This window comes from Nomascus leucogenys, chromosome X (genome assembly GCF_006542625.1).
Source record: "Nomascus leucogenys isolate Asia chromosome X, Asia_NLE_v1, whole genome shotgun sequence".
NCBI classification, from domain to species: domain Eukaryota; kingdom Metazoa; phylum Chordata; class Mammalia; order Primates; family Hylobatidae; genus Nomascus; species Nomascus leucogenys.
In genome coordinates this window covers 111102253-111126504 of record NC_044406.1, presented here as the reverse complement: position 1 = coordinate 111126504, position 24252 = coordinate 111102253, and the positions used below count along the sequence as shown (strand labels likewise).

The 24252-nt window shown below is 36.9% G+C and overlaps 1 protein-coding gene across 4 annotated transcripts in view; it reads left to right on the top strand.

Moving 5' to 3' along the window:
- TENM1 (teneurin transmembrane protein 1) overlaps positions 1-24252 on the top strand; it is an 832777-nt gene that overhangs the window by 226073 nt on the left and 582452 nt on the right. For all 4 annotated transcript variants that reach the window (XM_030807128.1, XM_030807125.1, XM_030807127.1 and 1 more), the window contains one exon: positions 21246-21525. In XM_030807128.1, coding sequence (XP_030662988.1) covers positions 21309-21525 — 217 coding nt within the window. In that variant the 5' untranslated portion in view covers positions 21246-21308. The remainder of the gene's footprint in view (positions 1-21245; positions 21526-24252) is intronic.

Sequence of the window (24252 nt, the reverse complement as noted above, 5' to 3'; positions counted from 1 at the left end):
AACATTAATTACATTGCACAGAGACCATGTCTATTGTTTTTAGTTTTTTTTCCTTAAACTATGAACTCTAAATTGATTTATAAATCAAATGCAGCTGATTAGTGTTTATAATATTCTCTTAAATGCACTTTGAGGTACAGGCTACATATTATATAAAACACTGACCCCACTGCCAAAAGATAACCCACACCTAGTTCATTTTCTGTGACAAGTAGTTTGTAAATGATTACTGCTCATGCTACATTTGTCAACTTATGTGTATTCGGATGTCGGGATACCCTAAAGATATAAATGACTACTTATCGCTCAACATAGTGGATGTTACCCATGTGTTAGTCATACTTGCCTGTGAATAAGTGCTTTAAGGTGACACTGCATCAAAGAAAGTTATAGTGGGCCTAGAGGGTGATTCAAAGATCTACGTCTTTATATTTTTAAATAAATTTAGCAAGATTGAAGGATCAGGTGCTCTGCTTAATCAAAGAGTATGCTTTGCACCACTTCCAAGGAAAAAGAATTTAGTAAACTATATCTAAATGTAAAACTAGAATGAATGGATTATAGTCTTTCTTTGAATCTTCAGAAGGCACTTCCAGTTTGTGCTGTTAAACAGGGTCATCATTAGCAATAATTATTAGAGTACTGGCTGAATCGCCAGTCAATAGATATTTCTTGATGACAGAATGCCAGAACACTGAGGGTTGACTGTAATTCATATGCTTTGTTGACGACGAAAGGGTCAGAGTTAGTTACTTTGGACATTTTTAACCTTTGATATTTGAAACAAACACCACATAGGACTCAGTGAAAAAGAAAATTCAAGAAATACCAATTCTTGTTTAGCAACTTGAAGCCAGAAGCTTCTCCAGCACTCCTACGATGTTGGCGGAGTGGGAAAGAGCCCTAGCTTTGTATCAGTGAAACCTATTAGAGGAATTTTATATAAGGACATGAATACTACAATTAATAGGAAAGTCCAAATTCTTATTCCATTCAGTAGTGTTAATCACATGTTCCAGCTACCAATGATATAACACTGATTCTATCCAAGGCGGTGGAGGAGAGAGAATTTATCATTGTTAGCTTCTATCTAGAAATGAGCTCAATTCTCTTCACTTAATGTTAAATCCACAGAAGACATTCCATAAAGATTTAGGCCAATTCTGTCTCTGCCCTGAAGGTCAAAGAATCAGGCTCAGTAAGAACTCAACCCCATAAAATCAGTGATTGCTGGAATCACTTTGACTTTGGGAGAACAAAGGAAAGCACTCTCCAGTTCAGAAGATTTCTTCCTTAATGGTCTACTATGGGGCCTAAAAGTTCAAAACTAAAAATTAATACCTTTAATCAAAGACGCTGAATTTCCAGATCACCTCTGTAAAAAATTAACTTCTTCTGGGAGAGATAACCCATTTCATCCCAATTAGTCATTAATCATTAATCATCTTGAATAAAGTGTTGACAGACATCTAGAAAAGACATGAGAGAAAAGGATGTAGACAGATCAAGTAACCTTCGATGAAAGAGAGGAATAGATTTGGAGTGGTAATAAAGGGAAGAAACTATACTAGAATCTTTTATTCACTCTGGAAGCAAGAAGCAGCCACTGATGATTCTGAAGAGGTAAGAAAGGGATTTCTTGTGTGTATATGTATGTGCGTGCAGACACATGCATACATGCATGATTGTGAGAGAGATTGAAGCTGGTGATATCAGAGAAAACCTTTACTGGTTATTGGTTATAACCTATGAGAATTAGTAAATTATTATTGAATAGCATTGTTATTTAATTTTTATTATTGGAAATTCCTTCTTTTATTTTAATGTGATTATATATCTGTCCTTCAAATCTTCATATCACTTATTGCCCAGGCACAGTGGTTCATGCTTGTAATCTTTGGGAGGCGGAGGCAGGCAGATCACTTGAGGACAGGAGTTCGAGACCAGCCTGGCCAACATAGCGAAACCCTGTCTCTACTAAAAATACAAAAAATTAGCTGGGCGTGATGACACATGCCTGTAATCCCAGCTACTCAGGAGGCTGAGGCACAAGAATTGCTTTAGCCTGGGAGACCAAGGTTGCATTGAACCCAGATTACACCACTGCACTCTAGCCTGGGTGACAGAGCAAGACTCTGTCTCAGAAAACAAACAACAAAAAAACTTCATATCGCTTCTTGCATACACTATCCTTTTGTCAAAATTTTGTTCCAGTTTCAGGAGTCTGATTCAGTGAGGGCCTATTATGTGTTGGCCAAGTTTGGGTTGGTCACTTTCTCTACCAGATCAACTTATTCATGATTCATGAAATGTGTCTACGTATGGTGTACTTCAAGCAGCGTGCTAGTCACTTTATTTACTTCCAAGATATATGGAATTAAGTAAACTACTTATTCTCTCTAAGCCTCTGTTTTCTCACCAACAATAGGAAGAAGAGGATGATAATGTTAATGATCACAGCGATGGCAGCGAACAATGAGGAAGTGAGTGCTTATTGTGTGCTCCACAATAGAGTAGGAACTTACCATAGATTACTTTAAAATAGTATGTGTATTTCTTTTTCATTACAATGTTAGAATGTGTTCATTGTCTAAAAAAAAAAGACAGTAAAAAGGGAACAATAAAAAAACTAACCTTAGTGCCACCATCTAATAATCTACCTAAGAATTCTACTATCTAACCACTGTTAATACTTTGGTGGTATATGTACTTTCAAACTTTTTGCTACAAAAGACATACAACATGCGTTTTTGTTAATTCTCACATCAACATTGCAAGGTAGGTATTGTTACTCTAGAAGAGGAAACATGAGGTTAAGTGAATGGAGGAACTGGTAGTAGAACTGAGCTCACTCTGGACTCAAAAGATTTCTCCAATATTCTGCTTTTCATTCTTCTGTAATAGAAGTGTTTAGGGACTGATACTCCTTTTAGCCAACTAGACATCTGCAATTAGAATGAAGTAAAAAATATTTCTTCCCTCATACAAACCAACTTCCTAGTAGGAGTCATTGGCATGTAAGGCAAGATTTACTAAATGAATAAGGTTGAGAATATCAACCGGAGGACCAAGCCATCTGAAATGACAGTGATATTTCTAAAATAAAAGGCCCATCCATGTCTCTCACAAAGTGCATCCCTCACTTAAATATGAGGTTTTCATTCTAAGTTAGTATTTTTCCTGAGAGTGTCTATTGAGCTGGTAGCAAAGGTTCTTGTAGCAGCAAAGTAAATTTTATATCATTAAAAATCTACAGAGATGTCTTCTTCAAATACCCCATGGTGCCCTGCTCTCTGGCATCTCCCTTCCCTGCTGGATAAGAGGTAGACACTCTTTTAAAGATTAGATCTTTTGGGCTAAACTAGGGTCAGCTGGAGGGGTTGGTTTACAACCCCCTAGGGTAAAAAGTGCAAAGATATTATTCTGCATAGGAGAACTTAGTTGCTTTTGTTGTACATTTTTAGTTCACTTAGTTGCTTCCTGTTTTTGCTTTTATTTTCTTTCCCAGAGGTTATTTTCATTCTCTGAAATTATAAAACCATATTCTCCAACCAGGGATAAACCTAAGACTCAATGGCATCTCCACTTTCCGTGGGCTGATAGGGAATCTAGATGACAACCTAGAGTCCTTCTTCACCGTAGATAATCTGGAGAGTTTGTACCCACAAATGGGTCAAACATATTGCATTCAGTGTTCCATTAAGTCATGCCAAATCCATGCTCTCATGGGTTTAGGTTTCAAAAGAAAGGGCTAGGAGGTTGTGCATTTCCTGGCATGGGGTATACCTCTTAGTGGAATGAAAGACACTTTGCAGACAAAAAGCTGGCATGAAACATACCTTTGATTCCACCAACAAGCATGCCATATGTCACAAAATTCTACTGCTTCCTCCCTGTTATTTCATCTGAGTGCCTCTTTCCTGCACATGGCTCTCGGATGCGATTAAGTAAAATGGATAGTACATTTAATTGATGTAAGTAACTTGAATTCAGTTGGGCTTAAGTTAGTTATTCGATAAATGAGTAGTATCTAGAGTTTGATACTCTTTATGGGAGGCAACATGATATAGTGAATAGAGTGCCAGAATAAGAGTAATAAAACCGGGGTTTTTGCCCAAGGTCTGCTATTGCCTTGCTTTGTGACCTTTGGCAAATATCTGAGCCTCTGTTTTCTCATCTGAAAGTCAGAGTAATAATATTTTTCTGATCTGCTATGTCAGCGGGATATCAAGCATATAAATTATAATATTGTGTGTGAAGTTAAATATCGGAAAAAGTCTAAAGTGCTTTGCAAAGTGCAAGGTACTATTAATATATACTTTCTAATGAATGGCTGAATACCACACATCTATATGAACATGGATAGGAAGAACAGAGAGGAAAGTACAAATTTCAACTTTTCCATCCAAAACTTTTATAATTGCTATTTTATGTTTAAAAAAATACATCTTCAATGTGGAGAATAGGAAAAATGTAAAGAAAATAAAAATCATTCATAATCACCCAACACAAAGATTATTGCTATTTAAATATTTTGGTGCATTTCTCTTCAGTATTTTTTTTTCAAATGATTGGCAATAAGCCCTGTGTGTGAGGGATTTTTCTATTTTTCTGATCACAAATTTTTAAAAGTTTATTGTAGAGAATTCAATAGAAAGTTAAACCCTTCTTCCTATGAAACTAGTATTAACATTTTTTCATTTTTAAATTTAGTTTCATTATTAAATACATAATTTCATTATTAAATTTATCATATTTTTTATTTAAAATTGTTTTCTAGTGTTTTCCTACATCATCAGATATTATCCAAAACTATTTTAACTTTTTATTTTCTATAATTTTAACTATACAAATGGCCCTTGACTTATGACATTTAAACTTACGTTTTTCAGCTTTACAATGGGTTTATCAGGGTATTAAATGTATTTTCGACTTACGGTATTTTTGACAGATGATGATGGGTTTATTGTGAGTTAACCCCATTGTATGTTAAAGAGCATCTGTATACCAAAGTAAAGCACACAATTAGATGAACCCAGCACTTAGCGATCATATGACTTTGATGATTTTCAACTCATAAACCATATTGCTGCACCTATAAGCCACTCAACTCCCTTTCTTTCCTCCGTGACTTTTTTTAAATTAAAGATGGGGTCTTGCTGTCTTGGCCAGGCTGGTCTCAAACTCCTGGCTTCAAGCGATCCTTCCATCTTGGCATCCCAAAATGCTAGGATTATAGGTGTGAGCCACCAAGCCCAGCCTCTTCCATGAATTTTTGAAGTAAATCCAAGATATAATTTCATCCATAAAACTTTAGTATGTGATTACAAGGTATAAAAACTCTTCTTTAACCTAACTACAATACCATATTGCACATTAAAAATGAACAATAAATCTTTAATATCTTTAGATATCCTGTACATTCCCATTTCCCCAAATGATCTCATAAATATGTGTATAGTATTTTCATTTCTTTGTTGAAATGAACATCCAAACAAGATGCACACATTACAATTGGTTAGTATGTCTCTTAAATCTCTTTTATAATCCTCATATTTCCCTTCCTTCTTTTATTTTTTCTTTTCAATTTATTTGTTAAAAAACTGGGCCATTTTTTCCTATGGATTTACTCACATTCTGTATTTTGCTATTTGTACCCCCATTGCATTATTTGATATGTTTCTCCATCTCCAGTACTTCCTGTAAGCTGGCTATGAGACCTAGTTTACTGCTGCCTAATGGAAATACAATCTAAGACATATATGTAATTTAAAATTTTCTCGAAGTCACATGAAATTAATTTTAAAAATATATTTTACTTAACACAGAATATTCAAAATATTATAACAATATATAATCAAAATGAAATTATTAATGAAACATTTTGCATTTTTTTTACTAAGTCTTTGAAATCTTAAGCAAAAAAATCCCCAATATATAGCACTTCCATAAAATCCTGCCATTAAAACATCAGTTATTTGGGCAGAACTTCTGGCTGTAGTCTAATGAGATAATCTACAATGACCTTCCCCAAAACAATTATGAAGCTCAACAAATTGACAAAAACAACACTTAAGTACCCGGAAATCAACCAAAGGCCTACAACAATCCAAGAAGCATTTGTATTTGAATAAACTATTGGACTGTGGGTAATAAAAGTGGGAATCTATGATGATTAGGCCTGGGACTGCTCATGATCCCCACCTTCAACTCTGAGCTTGGCCAATGCCAAGGTTCTGCTGTGGTGGGGCAGGCTGTAAGAATTGTAGCTGCATTGGCGTGGTTGAAAATGGTTCACTTGTGAAGAGGTGAATGATGCCCACACCCAGTGCCATTGTTGGTAGATGCTACAATCTCAAAGTTGGGCTGGTGGGGAAGGCTAGCAGTTCTGCTAACCTGAGTTGTGGTTGTGACTGGGAAAAGCATGTTTCTGACTGAGGCTGAGCTTATGTGCAGCAGACAATGGAGAACTACCTGAGAGGGCTTAAGCCAGCCACACACTGCTAGTCAACACAGTGGAGAAATGAAAAGCCTTGTGGATAATAAAAGCTGCAGGGCAAATAGGAAAATGGCATCAACATTGAGTGAGCTCTCATTCCCACACACAGATCCATTGTCAGAGAATAGAACACATATCTGCTCAAGATGGGTGAGCACAACCTCTGCGCAATCATTGACCAGCCACAATGCTACAAGGACACAGGAGTGACCCGTAGGAAACCAGACTTAAAAAGAATATAACAGAAAAATTGACAAAGGAAATCAGCAGCTACATACCGTAGAGTGACATATTTCACAGATATAGCCCAGGCAAGTGACTAAATAAGGAAACGAACGGACAAAATGTAACAATAACCTTCAGGGAGAAAAAGTCAGAATCCAGAGCTGCTATACTATATTATCTAAAATGTCCAGTTTTCAACATTAAAAAACACTATGATATATGCAAATAAATAGAAGAGTGTAACTCATCCTCAGTAAAACAACAACAAAAAAGTCAATATAAACTGTCTCTGAGTGTCTCCAGCTTTTGCAATTAGCAGACAAGTCTTCAAAGCAACTATTACACATATGTTCAGACTAGTAAAATAAACCATCAATAAAGGCTTGATGGAAAGTATGACAAAAATGACCAAATTATTGATTTTCAAGAAAGAAGTAGAAATTATGAAAAGAACTAACTGGAAATTCTAGGATTCAAAAGTATCATAATTTAAATGAAAAATTCACTAGAGAGACTCAAAAGCAGATTGAATATGGCAAAAGAAACAATCAGCTAACTTGAAGATTGATCTATACATATTATCCAATCTGAAAAACAGAGAGGAAAAAGATCTCTCTCTCTCTCACACACACACACACACACACACACAGACACAGACACACACACACACACACACAATAAACAGAGCCTCAAAGATGTGTGGGACAACATCAAGCATATTAACACATGCATAACGTGAGTCCCAGAAGGTGACAGAGAAAGGGGCAGAATAACACAACATGTAAAAAGGAGTATATTCAGAAATTTGAAAGGACATGAAATACTGAAACACACTACAATATGGATAAACCTCAAGAGCATTGTGAAAGAAGCCAAGTGGAAGAGACCATATATTGTATGATTTAATTTAATTTACAGAAAATGTCCATAACAGGCAGATTCATAGAGACAGAAGGTAGATTAGTGGTCGCCAGGGGTTGGGAAAGAAGGGATATTGGGAATGACTGCTTCCTAGATTTGGGGATTATTTTTAGGGTGATGGAAATGTTTTAAATATGGATGGTGGTAACGGTTTCACAACTCTGTAGATGAAACCCAAATCATTGAATTTTACACTTAAAATGGGTGGATTGTATTTATGAAAATTAAACTCAATAATGCTATTTAGAAAAAGAAATAGTAGACAAATCAACAACAAAAACAAAGCAACAAGTTCAGTAATTTGATCTAGCACTTAGTTATTCTGGTGTGGCCCACAGCATCTGGCATAAACGTTGACTCCCTGAATGATATTTTCTCAAAACAACAGACAGCCTAGTTTTGATACATTTACAATCACAAAAGGTATCAGTAATCATCACTGTATAAAATGCCTTAAGGTTTACATGGCTTTTTCATGTGTATTCTTTTATTTGAGTCATCTGCCAGCACTCTGAGGGAGAAAGGGCATTTAATCTTTAGTATGAAAAAGGAAGGCAAGTTAACTGATTTATCCAGTGTCATACAGTGCGTGACACCATGGGCCCAAGCTCAGACCTCCTGACTCCAAGTTCAATGCCCTTTCTGCTACATTATGCCAACCCTACTCTCTATGGTAGCAACCCATTTGCAATTACATTGTACTACGCCATGTAGGTGAATATGAAAATATGGATATTAGAAGAGGGAATCACAAAGGGGAAAATTACAGTTCTATTTGTGCTATGTTCTTCCTGAACATTCGCTGGTAGGGAGGCTGAGGAAGTCAGCAAATTTCCTGCTTGTGGCCTGGAATGGTGCGGAGATCTGTATCAAACTGATTACAAATTGACCCAACAACATCAAGTCAATTCTAGTCCTCTTTCATCTGGTTATATAGTAAGTGAGAAATAGGGTAGGTGGGGGGGGAATTGTGTTACAGACTCACACCTAATAACCTTGCAGAGCAGCCATGTCTTTATAGTTTTTCTGGTTTCATTCATAGCATCTTACGATCTTAGGATGCTATGAATGAAACTGAATATAGATTCCCTTTTTTCTGAGCCTCATTATGCCATTCTTATCCAAGAAGCTTGTTTTCTTTGTTACATAAGCAAGGCCAAATACTTTTTCCGATGCTCTGTAGGATCTAAAGTCTTCTTAGTCTCTTTCCAAACTGCACCTGAAAGTCTTACCTGAGTTTCCTACACTGATTCCTGCAGCTTCCTTTGAAGCTTATTTCAGAGATTCTGTGACTGCCACATAGCAAAGAAATTAAGAGTACAGGCTCTGGAGCCAGACCTTTTGGATTTGAGTTCTAGCTCCACTAGCTGTGTGATCTTGGTGAAATTAATTAACCTCTCTGTGCTTCTGTTTCCTCATCTGTAAAATGAGGAAACATATCTCATTATAACATTTTTGAGGATTAAATGTGATTATGGATGAAAGTTGCTTAAAAGAGTACCTGTATCTTTCTAGTTCTTTTAATTTTGATAAAAATGATGATTAGTTATAATTAATATTAACTAAGTATAGTATTAAATAATATTAATAATTAATATTTGTAGTAGTATTTAAGAAAGCTGACAACTTTAACCTATACCAGAAGCTTTCCTCTGGTACTTGTATTTTTTAAAACTTCCAGCCTAATTATTCTCATGTGCTAGCCATGACAACCCTGTGAGATTCATAGAAATAATGATATTAGGTATTTCCCCACTTTATAGATATGAAATAAAGGATGCTATTTTGTCATGAAGTTGGGTCTAGAGCTTCCTTTTAGAATGCTTATATACATATCTTTCTAATACAGTCTGCTGCCTTTGGCATAGTTATCATTTGCCCACCGCAGCAAAATATTTGGTACAAGTCCCGACAATCATTGTTAACCTCTGTATCCACCTCTGCAATTAAGTCACTAAAGGGTGTGTATCTTTGTTGAATATGTTTTATTAATTTGATTAGCTCCTTTTCAGTCTAATCTTTAGCATAATTGAAAATGAGTCTCCAGTAGTAAGCAGTAGAAATGCTACTGCTTCCAGTTGTTATACATGAAACTTGAGGAGGTTACAGATACAGTGTTGATTTCGCTAAGCTAATGCTGAAGATGAATGGCAGTAGAAAGCTATGATTAATACTTGCTATTTGGAAACTCTAGAAGAAAGTTATATCTTTGGTTGCATAATACCATATTTAAAGCCTATTACTTTTCAAGATACTGTATTAAATTTGATATTACATTTTGCATAAGTACTTTAATGCTAAAATTACTATAAAATTTATAAAACCCCAGTGGATTTCATTGTAGAAAAATGAATTGAATATGATTGTTTATTTGTGGAAATAAGCAGCTATTGTTCTTCTCTAAAGAGTGAAAAAGCTTTTATACCTCGAGTTACCTTCCATTTCCTTGAAGATTGTTTCCTATATGAAGTGTTCAGGTGATCTACATAATCCACCACAAAGGATATTGAGAAGTAATAAGAAAAAGATAATTCGAAATTACTTTAGAAGGTGCTGGAGTTCCAAAAGAAAGGGTATGATGGAGATAGATATTACTGCAACTCAGAATTGTATATTATTTGCAAATTACTAAGGGGTAGAAATATGCTAGGTATTTAAACAGTTACAAAAAATTTCTGCTCCAATGAATTTGAGATATGAACCAGAGTTCCTGGGCCCTCATTTTGGGAGGCACTAAGCTGTTGCCATTTATCTAATGGGATCATGTGAAATACTCAATAAATCTTCAAAATTTATATATATATATAGTGTCAGTCCCTGAGAATTTTGTTCAGACGTGTGTGTGTGTGGTATCTATGGGGTAGATTTGGAGTCAAGATTCCCTAAGCAGCAATGGTAAATACTAAATGAGAGTAAGCCTCCAAAATAATTTGTGTTAGAGTTTCTTTATGGAAATCAGTGGCACCACCAACTTTTCCATTCACTAATTCTTTACCTCTCCACTTGTCTCATGTGATCCAACATTGGTGTCCATGAAAAGTTTTGAGGCTTTAACAAAAATAATGAGAAAAATAAAGACACATCCATTCAGAAAAATCAAGAATCTACAAAAAGAGATGTGAGATCATCGCTATTTAATTGTAGAATTAAGCAACTTCCATTTTTCTCTTTTGAACTGTCCTAAAGAGCCTGCCAAAGCACTTCGAGGATATGGACTGCAGGTGTTTTTGCAATTGAGTCAAATCAGTTTTGAAGGGATACTTTTGCAGGATGGACCTTTTATTATTCCATTGTAATATGTTTAAAATGTGAATAGAACAAGTAGATTAAACAAATACATGTAAACTAATGCCATTGTTATGGTTTGAATGTGTCCTCCAAACTTTATGTGTTGGAAACTTTAATGTCCAAAGTAACAGTGTTGAGAGGTGGGAACTTTAACACATGAATAGGAAATGAGGGCTCTGCTGCCATCAATGGATTAATGCCATTATGACGAGCGTGGGTTCATTATCAAGAGAGTGGGTCTGTTGTAAAAGCAACTTTGACGCCTTCTTGCTCTCTTATACTTTCTTGCTTTATTATTATTATTAGTAGTAGCGGTAGTATTATACTTTAAGTTGTGGGATACATGTGCAGAACGTGCAGGTTTGTCACATAGGTATACATGTGCCATGGTGGTTTGCTGTACCCATCACCTCATCATCTACATCAGGTATTTCCCTCCCCTAGTCTCCCTCTGCCCCGATAGGCCCCGGTGTGTGATGTTCCCCTCCCAGTGTCCATGTGTTCTCATTGTTCAATTCCCACTTATGAGTGAGAACATGCGGTGTTTGGTTATCTGTTCCTGTGTTAGTTTGCTGAGAATGATGGTTTCCAGCTTCATCCATGTCCCTGCAAAGGACATGAACTCATCCTTTTTTATGATAAGCAACTTCAGCAAAGTCTCAGGAAACAAAATCAATGTGCAAAAATCACAAGCATTCCTATATGCCAATAATAGAGAGCCAAATCATGAGTGAACTCCCATTCACAATTGCTACAAAGAGAATAAAATACCTAGGAATACAACTTACAAGGGATGTGAAGGACCTCTTCAAGGAGAATTACAAACCACTGCTCAAGGAAATAAGAGAGGACACAAACAAATGGAAAAACATTCCATGCTCATGGATATGAAGAATCAATATCATGGAAATGGCCATACCGCTCAAAGTAATTTAGAGGTTCAATGCTATCCCCATCAAGCTACCACTGACTTTCTTCACAGAATTAGAAAAAACTACTTTAAATTTCTTATGGAACCAAAAAAGATCCCATATAGCCAAGACAATCCTAAGCAAAAAGACAAAACTGGAGGCATCATGCTACCTGACTTCAAACTATACTACAAGGCTACAGTATCCAAAACAGCATGGTACTGGTACCAAAACAAATATATAGACCAATGGAACAGAACAGAGACCTCAGATATAATGCTACACATCTACAACCATCTAATCTTTGACAAACTCGACAAAAACAAGCAGTGGGGAAAGGATTCCCTATTTAACAAATGGTGTTGGGAAAACTGGCTAGCCATAGGCAGAAAACTAAAACTGGACCCCTTCCTTACACCTTATACAAAAATTAACTCAAGATGGCTTTCTTGCTTTCCTACCTTCTATCATGAATTGACACAGCAAGAAAGCCCTAACTAGTTGTGTCCCCTTGACCTGGACTTTGCAGTGTCCAGAACTGTAAGAAATAAATCTCTTTTCTTTATACATTAGCCCGTCTCAGGTATTCTGTTATATCAACACAAAACAAACTAAGACGGCACAAAACAAACTAAGATAGCAGTAAACAATTTCAGTTCAACTCTTGAGTGTTATCTCTTTGACATAATAGAATATCTATGTACCACGCAAGCAGTCTACTTTGAAAGCCATCATTTTCTGGAGAAGAAGTCCCGTATTCAGTACATAAAATTCTCAGCCTATCTCCTAAAAAGCGGTGATTTACTTCTCTTTTTATTTACTAAAATGTTATGGCTGTATCCATGTGAAACCAAAAGAACTGACCAATTCCATGACAAAATCAGACTAGTCCTTTAAGCTTTATATGCTTATGTAAGCTGTCATCACACACAAACTGATGTGCTCTTTTTCAGTGTTAGAATTCAATCAAACTATAATTCATTTTCTGACTAACTAAATGGAGTCAATCAAGCAGCCACTGAATAATTAGACTAACAAATTGTTTTTGGAAAAACTCTTGGTTTTACAAAGTTTTGTCGTATTTTTCTAAAGCAACTTGTTTATGTCCAGTTGGTGACCATGTTTTCCTTTTAGAGTAACATTCACCAACAAAAAGAACAAAAATGAAAATGGCAAACAACAGACTGTGAAAGATAGTTTCGACAAATACTATGAATAAAAGGTTAATATACTTGTTTTATGGCATCAATATGATTTAATTTTTTTTTTTTTTCAGACAGAGTCTTGCTCTGTCACCTAGGCTGAAGTGCAGTGGCACGATCTCGTCTCACTGCAACCTATGCCTCCTGGGTTCAAGCAATTCTCCTGCCTCAGCATCCCGAGTAGCTGGGATTACAGGAGCCCACCAAGACACCTGGCTAATTTTTGTATTTTTAGTAGAGACGGGGTTTCACCACGTTGGCCAGGCTGTTCTCATACTCCTGACCTCGTGATCTGCCCACCTAGGCCTCTCAAAGTGCTGGGATTACAGGCGTGAGCCACCACACCTAGCCCAGTTTAGTTTTTTTAAAACTCAGGTTCTCAATAGGTAAATGTGCAAAAGCCCCATAAATAGACAGTTAATAAGCAAGGAAATATAACTAGCAAACTCGTACAGAAAAAGTATTCAGCCTCACTAATAAGGAAATTCAAACTAAAAGCACAATTAATTTACTTATTTTAAATAGACATTAAAAATAATACCCAAAGTTGACAAGGGTACAATGAAAGAAGAGAGTGTTCCCACACATTGCTAATGGCAGTGTAAATCATTACAATCCCCTAAATCCACAAAAATGTTCAAAGCTTTTGGCTCATTAATTCAACTTCTTGGAATTTACTGTAAGGAAATAATAAAAAAAAATTGAAGATGTTCATGGTATCTTTATATGGCTTCAGTTGTAATACTTGTAAATGGTGAGGGAGGAGTGTAAATATCCAACAATTGGGGAATGCACATGTAAATTATTGTGCGTTCACTCTACCCAGCCACTAAAAATGATTGTTACAGATACTGTGTAGAAGCATGCAAAAAAATCATCTAGAGCGAAGGAAGCAACATGAAGAAACTTGTGTGCATATTATGACTGAAGGGAAATGGACCAGAATGACAGTAGTCACTCTTACAGGCTGGTAGGATTATGGGGGAGATTAGGTGATTATGTACATTTTTTATTATTATTATACTTTAAGTTCTAGGGTACATGTGCACAACGTGCAGGTTTGCTACATATGTATACATGTGCCATGTTGGTGTGCTGCACCCATTAACTCATTATTTACATTAGGTATATCTCCTAATGCTATCCCTCCCCCCTCCTCCCACCCCATGACAGGCCCCAGTGTGTGATGTTTCCCTTCCTGTGTCCATGTGTTCTCATTGTTCAGTTTCCACCTATGAGTGAGAACATGTGGTGTTTGGTTTTTTGTCCTTGTGATAGTTTACTGAGAATGATGGTTTCCAGCTTCATTCATGTCCCTACAAAGGACATGAACTCATCCTTTTTTATGGCTGCATAGTATTCCATGGTGTATACGTGCCACATTTTCTTAATCCAGTCTATCATTGATGGACCTTTGGGTTGGTTCCAAGTCTTTCCCATTGTGAATAGTGCCGCCATGAACATATGTGTGCATGTGTCTTTATAGCAGCATGATTTATAATCCTTTGGGTATATACCCAGTAATGGGATGGCTGTGTCAAATGGTATTTCTAGTGCTAGATCCTTGAGGAATCACCACACTGTCTTCCACAATGGTTGAACTAGTTTACAGTCCCACCAACAGTGTAAAAGTGTTCCTATTTCTCCACGTCCTCTCCAGCACCTGTTGTTTATACTTTTATAGCTTTTATTTTCTCACACCCACAGCAGTTCACTTCTTAAGTGCTTCCTTAGAAAATCAAAGAGGAGAATCGGTCAGAATTTCGCCTTTAAGAGCTTCCTAAACCCAGTGTTTTCTGAATCAGTCAATCTGCATTAATATAATAGGTCCTTATTGAGGAAAAATTATTGTAATAATTCCAAAGAGTACTATCCCCCTTTGCTAGCTATTCCCCAGGCACTGTGTGGCCTCATTTCCTCTATCTGTTGTGCTGTGAAGGCCTGGTATCCTTAGGCAATGTTCTATGTACCCTTTAATTTATTTTTCTGAGGTGGAGTGAGACTATTTGGTGGAAGTTCAAACTATAAGCAGCTGCTATGAGTAGGACCAGACTGTATTTTCTGAGAGTAAACCAGGACCAGGTTCCCATTTTGAGAGGGCAGTGTATGTGATTAAGAATGAGAAATTGAAAGAAAATAAAAGGATAGTGGAGGAAAGGTTATCCCCGGTGCATAGATATAGATGTATACTCAGGTCCACGGATTCAAAACAATATTTTAGTTCAGCTATGCTACAGTAGATTGGAGTGTGTGTGAGAAGGCTAGGGATAGGGAGAGGAGGAGAAAGGAAGAAAGGGAAGAGGAGAAGGAATGATAAATAATGTAAACATGGCCTTTATACTCATTTTATTTTTTGCAAATCAATCCAAACTTCCCTTCATATTTCATATACAATTGTAGAATTTTAGAGTTGGAAGAGTTCTTTGAGATAATCCAATCTCCTTATTTTACATTTAGAAAAAGAATGCCCTGAGAAAGGGGAGATTTTCCTAAGATCATTCTGCCACATGTTCTGAAGAGCAATGTAGACGAGTGGTTAAGAGTGGGGCCATTGGAGACAGACTGTAGGAATTGAAATCTCAGTCCTGCCGTTTACTGCATGTGTGATCTTGGCAAGTAACTTAACTTCTCTGTTCCTTGGTTTTCTTTTTCTGCAAAATGGGGATTAAAAACAGTACCTACCTCACAGGGTGCTATAAGAATTAAATGAGTTACTGTAGGAAACGCACTAATATAGCACCTGGTACCTGATAACTGCTTTATGAGTTAGCTGCTGCAGCTGCTGCTGCTGTTACTTTTATTGTGATAATTCTGTCACTTGAAGGTCAATGATTTCCACATACTAAGTTGTCTCTCCCTAACCTTACAGTGACTAAATAAATGAACATAAGTCTCCATGGCTCTCTTCTAAAGTCACTTAGAGGTTGTCTTGTTAGCAAGTAGAGAGTTTAAAGCACATGAGCAAGCCACAGGTGTTGACATTTGAATTCATACTTCGTGGACTATCTGAAGGCATCTTCTGCAGTAGAAACAATGATTGACTTCTTTGTTTTGCACTCTGTTCCATAGCAGCATGTGTTTTCCTTACACATTTGCTTTGTCTTAGAGTTTAACATTATCAGAATAATACAAAAATGATATTATTTGGATGTGAATAGCATTATATGTATATTTGGTTTGTCTGTAAGTTGACAGTTTCATCATCATGTCTAAATAACATTTACTTGACATTGGACCCCCCAGGATGCCATGATGGGCACTGAATGAAAAAGTCAATTAAGCACATGTGAACCTATCCTTTACCATAGAGTATTTGGAACAACATTCTTTCAGAATTATTATGCTTTCAACCATTGGTGGATTTAAAATATTAATCTTTTTCTTAATGTTTTCTGCTTTTTTATTTTGAAAAAAAATGAGCGATTTATTAGTGAATTCAAACTCTGTTTCTAAAGCCTTTGACAAATATCACAGTTATGATTTCACAACTCTAGGCACACAGAATTGTGTGCACCTCCATATCACATGCTTAGAGAGACCTGGAAAGTTTTCCTTGTCACCTGGGTCCACTGACACGAATTTTAGGACAAAAAGTTATTGTTCAGTGTCGAGGAGCAGGAAAGGATTATTTTCTCTTGGTTTATACTACTTTTGTGGTTTGAAGGAAGATTGCTTCCAAGGACACTCAATAACCTTGAATAGATATGACATTCCTAGCTGATTCATGGCTATGTATAGTTATGATTAGAAATTTGAAAGGGTTTCCAAATGGCTATAGGAAAGCCTCTCTCTTTCTCTGTCTCTTTCTCTCTCTCTCATTACAAATAAGCCTATGGAGGGAAAAGAGAATGCCTAGGTTTCCATACATAAAAATAAGGGTGATTTTAACATGATAAATCATATTTGCCAAACACAACATTCAGCATTCAAAGTGAGACATTTTTCATTTTTAAATTTAAATGGTTAGGTTTGAGTGGCGTTAAGATTCGTAGAGATTCATAATCAACTGAAGCTTAAGTTGAAATGAAGTTAATAAAGCTTAAGTTGAAATGAATTTGTTGAAATGAAGTTTGAATTATTTTTACCTTTTAATTTTATTTTTGTATTTTAATTAATATATTTAATTTTTTGGTGGTGTTTTACATTAACAGAAAAACTGAGCAAGTTTTTCAAAGTTTCTGTATATATATTTTATCCCACTCAGCAACCATTTTTATTTACCTAAACTCTACTTTGAGTATTTAATATTCTTGAGCAGCTTAGAAATTTGAGACTGTCTTTGTATATTTTTAATAATACAACTACCTTTGTCAAATTTATTTTCCCCTGTTGTTTCCAGTATCTAGTCCACTAATACATTACTTGTATAGTTCAGCTCTCACAGCCACTGAAAAACTTTACATTGGTCATTCTGATGATGACCCTAGTGGCAGTGTGGAGGATGGGTTGGAGCAGGAAGGGTATGGGGGAAGGAACGTCTACAGTTCAGGCAGAACTGATGAGGGACTGAGCTAAAGCAGTGGCAACTGGGATGGAAAGGAAGAGAGAGACTGGAGATTGCAGTGCGACCTAGCAATGAGTTAGATGCTTGTGTGGATGGAGGAGTGGTAAGTTCTAGGTTTCTGACTTGAACTACTAATGCGGCCATTAACAGAGATGGGGAAGTTTGAGAAGATGAACACATTTTGGGAGGGAGGAAACACTGACTTGCCATGCCTAAGGGACCTTCGAGTAAAGCTGCCCACTTTGCAGTTGAAATAGGTGCACATAGCTTAAGAAAGCTCTCCAGCTAGGTTAAAGCTGTGTAAATCATCAGTGTTCCATGAAAAGAAAAGACATGGCTGGATACGGGATGGACCGGGGAAGCTGTGGCATTTGTAGAAAGGAAAGACCTGTTCAGACGTTAGGTGAATTTTATAGATGCTTCCTTTTTCTGGGTGAAAGTCTAATCCTTGGCTGCAGAACTACATCTCTGGAAGCCTGCTGTTGGTACAGTTCTCAGTTTGCACTGTTTGTAGCAAAGTCAGACAACTGTCCACCTTTCTTCTTGGGTTTCCATAGCATCTCCTGAAGATCATGTTACGGAAACCTAAGAAGAAAGAGATTAAAACTGGTGTTATAGATGCTCAATGGAATTTCAATGGTTGTGGTGACAACTAACTGAATCAAGTGCAGTCCTTTTCCCATATCTTCATCTTTAGTGCTCAAACATTACTGTTTTTGTCTTTTGTGTATACAAGCCACTTCATTCAGCTTTGTAGTAGAGTTGTTTACTTATTGTGTATATTAAGCTATGAGTTCCTCAGGGGCAGAGACTATGGCTTATACATTTCCACATCCTCTCCAGCCCCTCTTGAGAGTTTTCAACAGTTGTTTATTTATTCATTCAGCATGTATTGACCAAGTATCTACTATATGCAAGGCACTATGCTTTTTCTGAATGATATAGCAATGAATAGAAGAGATAAAAATGCCTCTCTTCATGGAGCTTATGTTTTAGTGGGCAGAGACAGATGGCAGATGATAAACAAATAAGTAAAATATATAGTGTGTAATTTGGTAATAAGTTCTTTGAAAGACAAGAAGAAAGATGAGACGTACCATTTTTTGGTCTTTTTTTATGGGAGGTTGCAAAGGCTGTGAGGCACAAATATGCCTGGTGTTTGCACAAACAGCAAGAGGGTTAGTGCAGCTAGGGTACATGAGCAAAGGTAGAGTAGGATACATGTTTCTGAGCAAAGGAGAGACGTGATATGACTTAAATTTTAAAGTTTTATTCTGGCTGCAGTTTTGAGGGCAGTAGTGTAAGAAGCAAACCAATTAGGAAACAATTGCAATAATCCAGGAGGGATATGATGGCTTGAACTGATGTGGTAGTAAGAAATTGAAGAGATCTGGTTGGATTCTAGATACATTTCATAAGGCAAAACCAACAGGATTTATTGATGGATTGCAAGTGGGATGTGAAAGACAGGAGTCAAAAATGACTTCAAGTTCTTTGGCCTGAGCAAACAGAAGAGCCTTGTGGCCGTCTATTAATATCAATATAAAGAATGCTATGGAAAGATTAGGTTTGGGAAGGGGTAGGAATTAAGAGCTCACTTTTGAACATACTATGTTTGACGTATCTTTTAGATAACCAAGTACAGATATTGAGTAGGCAGTTGGATATTCAAGGTTGTGGCTCAGGGTCAAGACCCATGCTGAAGCTATAAACTGAGAAGTTAAGGGTGTGTAGACAGTATATGAAGCCAATATACTGGCATGAGATTAGATTGTTGTTGAATCATTGGCATATATATATCTATATATTCATATCTGCTGCTTGCTCTTTAAACATGCTCATCTCTCATATTAGTTCAAACCAAACTAGGTGTCTCCATAGACAGTTTGTAGGTTCGGGAGTTAAATAGTTTCTACTACGTGTGTGCCTAGAGTAATACTTAGTGATATGGGGGATATAAAGAGACGTTAAGACTCACATCCTGCCTTCAAGACCTTAACATTTGATTAGGAAAAGGAGACCTTGACTTGTGAAACTTTGTTCATACTACAAAAGAAGAACCATTTAAAACATATATCAGTCAAATGTATAAGCCTTTTTTAAAAAATCAGCCTACATAGGCCGGGCGCGGTGGCTCACGCCTGTAATCCCAGCACTTTGGGAGGCCGAGGCGGGTGGATCACAAGGTCAGGAGATCGAGACCATCCTGGCTAACATGGTGAAACCCCGTCTCTACTAAAAATACAAAAAAAATTAGCTGGGCGTCGTGGCGGGCGCCTGTAGTCCTAGCTACTCGGGAGGCTGAGGCAGGAGAATGGCGTGAACCCGGGAGGCAGAGCTTGCAGTGAGCCCAGATCGCGCCACTGAACTCCAGCCAAGGTGACTGAGCAAGACTCCGTCTCTAAATAAATAAATAAATAATAAATAAATAAATAAATCAGTAAATAAAAAAAATAAAAATCACCCTACATCATGCTTTGAAAAGCTAAAAGTCTTTTTTGAATGATTTCTGTGTTCTGTGTGCTTGGCATAAATGCAATAAAAATTCCAAAATATGAGATAGTGTACATGATCGAGGAGCCACCATTTGGATGTCTATAGATTTCTTTGCAAATACATATGGTGAAGAGCTGAAGAAAAAGAAAAGAGTCAATTTCACTGCAAAATAAAATCATAAAGTTAATTGGTTTCTAACTACATTTTTAAACATTGTATGAAAAGACCAAGTTGCAAAGTTGCTGCAGTGGACTGAAATGGTGATGATAAAATAATGTAAGGAGTGAAAATAAGAACATTTTTACAGGCTTTTAAATTTACAGAGGACTTTGACATCTGAGATGACACTTGATCTTCTCAAAACTCTCTGTGCTAAGTAGAGCAGTTAATGCCTCTACTGGCCCTAAGACCTTTAGTGGCTCCTAGCTCAGCATTCTATGGGGAAAGGGGGTTCTTTCGGTGATTTATCATGAAGTTTAAAATTGCTATTTCCAAAACCGATTTAGATCCTGCTGTTCCTGTACCAGTATACTCACCAAAAGTGTTGTTTACATCCTCTCAGTACTATGAAGAACAAAAATTTACCACCACCTAACTCATTAAGAATGCTCTGCAGGCCTGAGGCTCAAAAGCCACAATATGAGCACAAAGAGTTCAGTCCCCCTCAAGGACACTTTATTTCATGAGCTCTCTCACTCAGAATCCTTCCCTTCCTCAGAGCCCCTGTCTTAAATGTAATATTAAACCAGAAGCAAGAATGTATTATTTCTGAATGTAGTTCTCTTACCAGTTTTCATTTCAAATGTGGGATGTGCAGCGTTAATCTTTGTACTCCTCACCACTTTCAAATCCGATAACGTTTTTTAATCTAACCACTGATTTTAACATTAAAAACACGCACACACCATAGAACAACGTTGTCCTCTATTTGAATTCCAATGCAAATATTTTTGAAGGCTGTCTCTCTTTTACTTTGAGTATTTTCTGATGCTGCAACCTCCAGCTTAATCCTTAATGCTTGACAATGTATGCATGTAACACAGTGTTATTATTGCCTCCGGCTAGCTTCATGTCATCTAGTTTGTCTTTTACTTCTCTCCTTTGATAGTATTATCAGGACCAATTGTGAATCTGCCAGATGCATTTCCTCACAAAAAGATAAATCTAAGAAGGCTTGTGTTTTTCCCTTTCTCTTCCAGGACTGCTTGCATTAAAGGACTTCCTCATCCTTTTTTCATGAAACTGAACTTGCTTAATCAGAGATGGAGCAAACTGACTGCAAACCCTACCAGCCTCTATCAAAAGTCAAGCATGAAATGGATCTAGCTTACACCAGTTCTTCTGATGAGAGTGAAGATGGAAGAAAACCAAGACAGTCATACAACTCCAGGGAGACCTTGCACGAGTATAACCAGGAGCTGAGGATGAATTACAATAGCCAGAGTAGAAAGAGGAAAGAAGTAGAAAAATCTACTCAAGGTATGTTTTTATTGGATCTTTATAACGAATATTATTTCTCATTAGAGAATGCTTGTGTGCATAAACCTTGTTTCAAAAATAAATTTGCTAATGTTAACTGGTTAATAATTCGCACTGCTTATATATCTCAGAGAATCTATTGCATATGCCAACGCAGCTGAGGTTGTAGGTTACATGTGCTTTTTACGGATTATGCATGAATTTAGATGCTGCAGTCCTCTTATCAGAGCATTCGAAATTTGTCTAATCCTACAAATAGCCATTTATAGACTAAAGGATAAATAATTTATAGTAAGATGAAAAGTAAACAGCTAAGTGCTTTTCAAGCCATTGCTTATATGGGACAAAAGTCTCAAATAAATATTTGGCTGCTGACAAAGCTAGCACGTTAGTGGAGACCACCAAACAGGGTTCCAGAAAGTCTGTCACCAGAATGTAGAAACATTGTGCAGCCGAGTCTGAAAGGAAAGTAAAAATTTTTTAGAACCCTTCCTACAATAGCCATATTTTGGAGCATATTCTTTGGGCAGCCTTAGGTTCTCAGTTATGGATTGACAAGACAGTTTCTAACAAAAAACCAGTAGAAATACGATTTCCTGTTCCAACTGATAGATAAACTGTGTTAGACACTATTTTAATGACGTAGAAGATACTGACATTGGCACAAGGTTTTTGTTTTTTTGTTTTGTTTTGTTTTGTCTTGTTTTGAGACAGAGTCTCACTCTGTTGCCCAGTCTGGAGTGCAATGACGCAATCTCAGCTTACTGCAACCTCCACCTCCTGGGTTCAAGCGATTCTCCTGCCTCAGCCACCTGAGTAGCTGGGATTACAGGTGCACCTCACCACACTCAGCTACCTTTTGTATTTTTAGTAGTAGAGAGATGCGGTTTCACCATGTTGGTTAGGCTGGTCTCAAACTCCTGACCTCATGATCCACCCACCTCAGCCTCCAAAAATGCTGGGATTATAGGCATGAGCCACCGCGCCCAGACGGCACAAGTTATCTTTTCTATGAATAAGTTAATGCTGAGATAAAAAGTAATAGACTTAATTTTCTATGTCCTCCAAGTATGGACTTGACTAGCAACAACAGCAAAACCTGAGAATTTTTTTAGAATGTAAATTCTCCAGCCCCACTCTAGACGTATTGAGTCAGAAACCCTGGGGTTGGGACCCATTTGTGGTTTAACAAACCCCCAGGGGATTCTGATTCCTGCTCAAGATTGAAGATTACTGCTTGAACCCCGAAATATTTTTGCTCAGATGGCTTCAATGATCACATCTATTTGAGTGACCTTCAAATATTTATCTTTAGACCTAACCTCCTTCCTAAACTCTGGCCCTAAATTTTCAGTTAACCTCCCCGGCATTTCCAAATGAATAATACACTGACACCTCTAAACCAATCTATCTAAAGTGGAAGCAATCATCTTAACACTCCTAATCCCACTCATCTTCCTTGTATCACCTACATCTGTTAATGATGCTCCCATTCTCCCAAGCACACATACTTACTGTATCTAATCAGTTTCCTCATCCAGCAGAGTTAATCTCTACATCTCTCAAATCCATTTTCTCCTCTCCATTTTCATGATCATTACTCTCATTATATCTCACTTAGATTGCTTTTTGTTTCTTAACTGGTCTACCGGGATCTCACCTCATCCGTTTTCAATCCCTTTGCTGTGCTGTTACATCTTTCTTGGGATACAATTCACTGCTATCTCTCTTTATGCATATTCAACCATCTTTCAATGCCTAGCTTACAAGCATCCTTTCCCACTGAATCCTTGCCTCACCATCAGCCCCAACATCATCACTGTTTCACTGTGTAGGTGATCTTCCTCGGTGAACTTTGAAAATACATTCTTTTTACTTTTTTTTTTTTTTTTTTTTTTTGACAGAGTCTTACTCTGTTGCCCAGGCTGGAATGCAGTGGCATGATCTTGGCTCACTGCAACCTCTGCCTCCTAGGCTCAAGTGATTCTCATGCCTTAGCCTCCCAAGTAGCTGGGATTTCAGGTACGCGCCACCATGCCTGGCTAATGTTTTTGTATTTTTAGTAGAGATGAGGTTTCACCATATTGGCCAGGCTGGTCTCGAACTCCTGGCCTCATGTGATCTGCCCACCTCAGCCTCCCAAAGTGCTTGGATTACAGGCATAAGCCACCATGCCCGGCCTCTTTTTAACCTCTTCTTATGGTTATATATATTCTCCTAGACTGTATACTCAATAAAGATGGGGATCATGACAGATCTTTATTTTCCATAAAATTTCGCATATAATATATGCTTTATAATTGTTTCATTTAAGGAATTAGTTGCTATCAACTGAAATATAAGTGCTTATCATGCATTGAAAACTACTCTTTAAATATTGCCATGTGAAATGCAGTTATTACAAATGAAAATTACAGTACTCTAGTACTGGAATCTTACATTTTAAAAACAACCTTAAATTGAGCCAAAATTTAAGATATTCATTCTAACTCTTAAATATACATTAAATATTTGTGATGTTAACTATATTACTCATTTTCATCCCTTAACATAATTGGTAAAAGTTTTATATCTTTCTTCTCAAGGAATTCATTTTAATATTTCCTATTTTTTTTCAGTTAATATCATGTAAGTTTGTTGTAAAATAATTTTCTTCTTCTGCCTGACAATTGGGAAATTATTTCCTATGGAAATGTTTTTGGCTTCAGGAAATGCCTAGTTCTCATT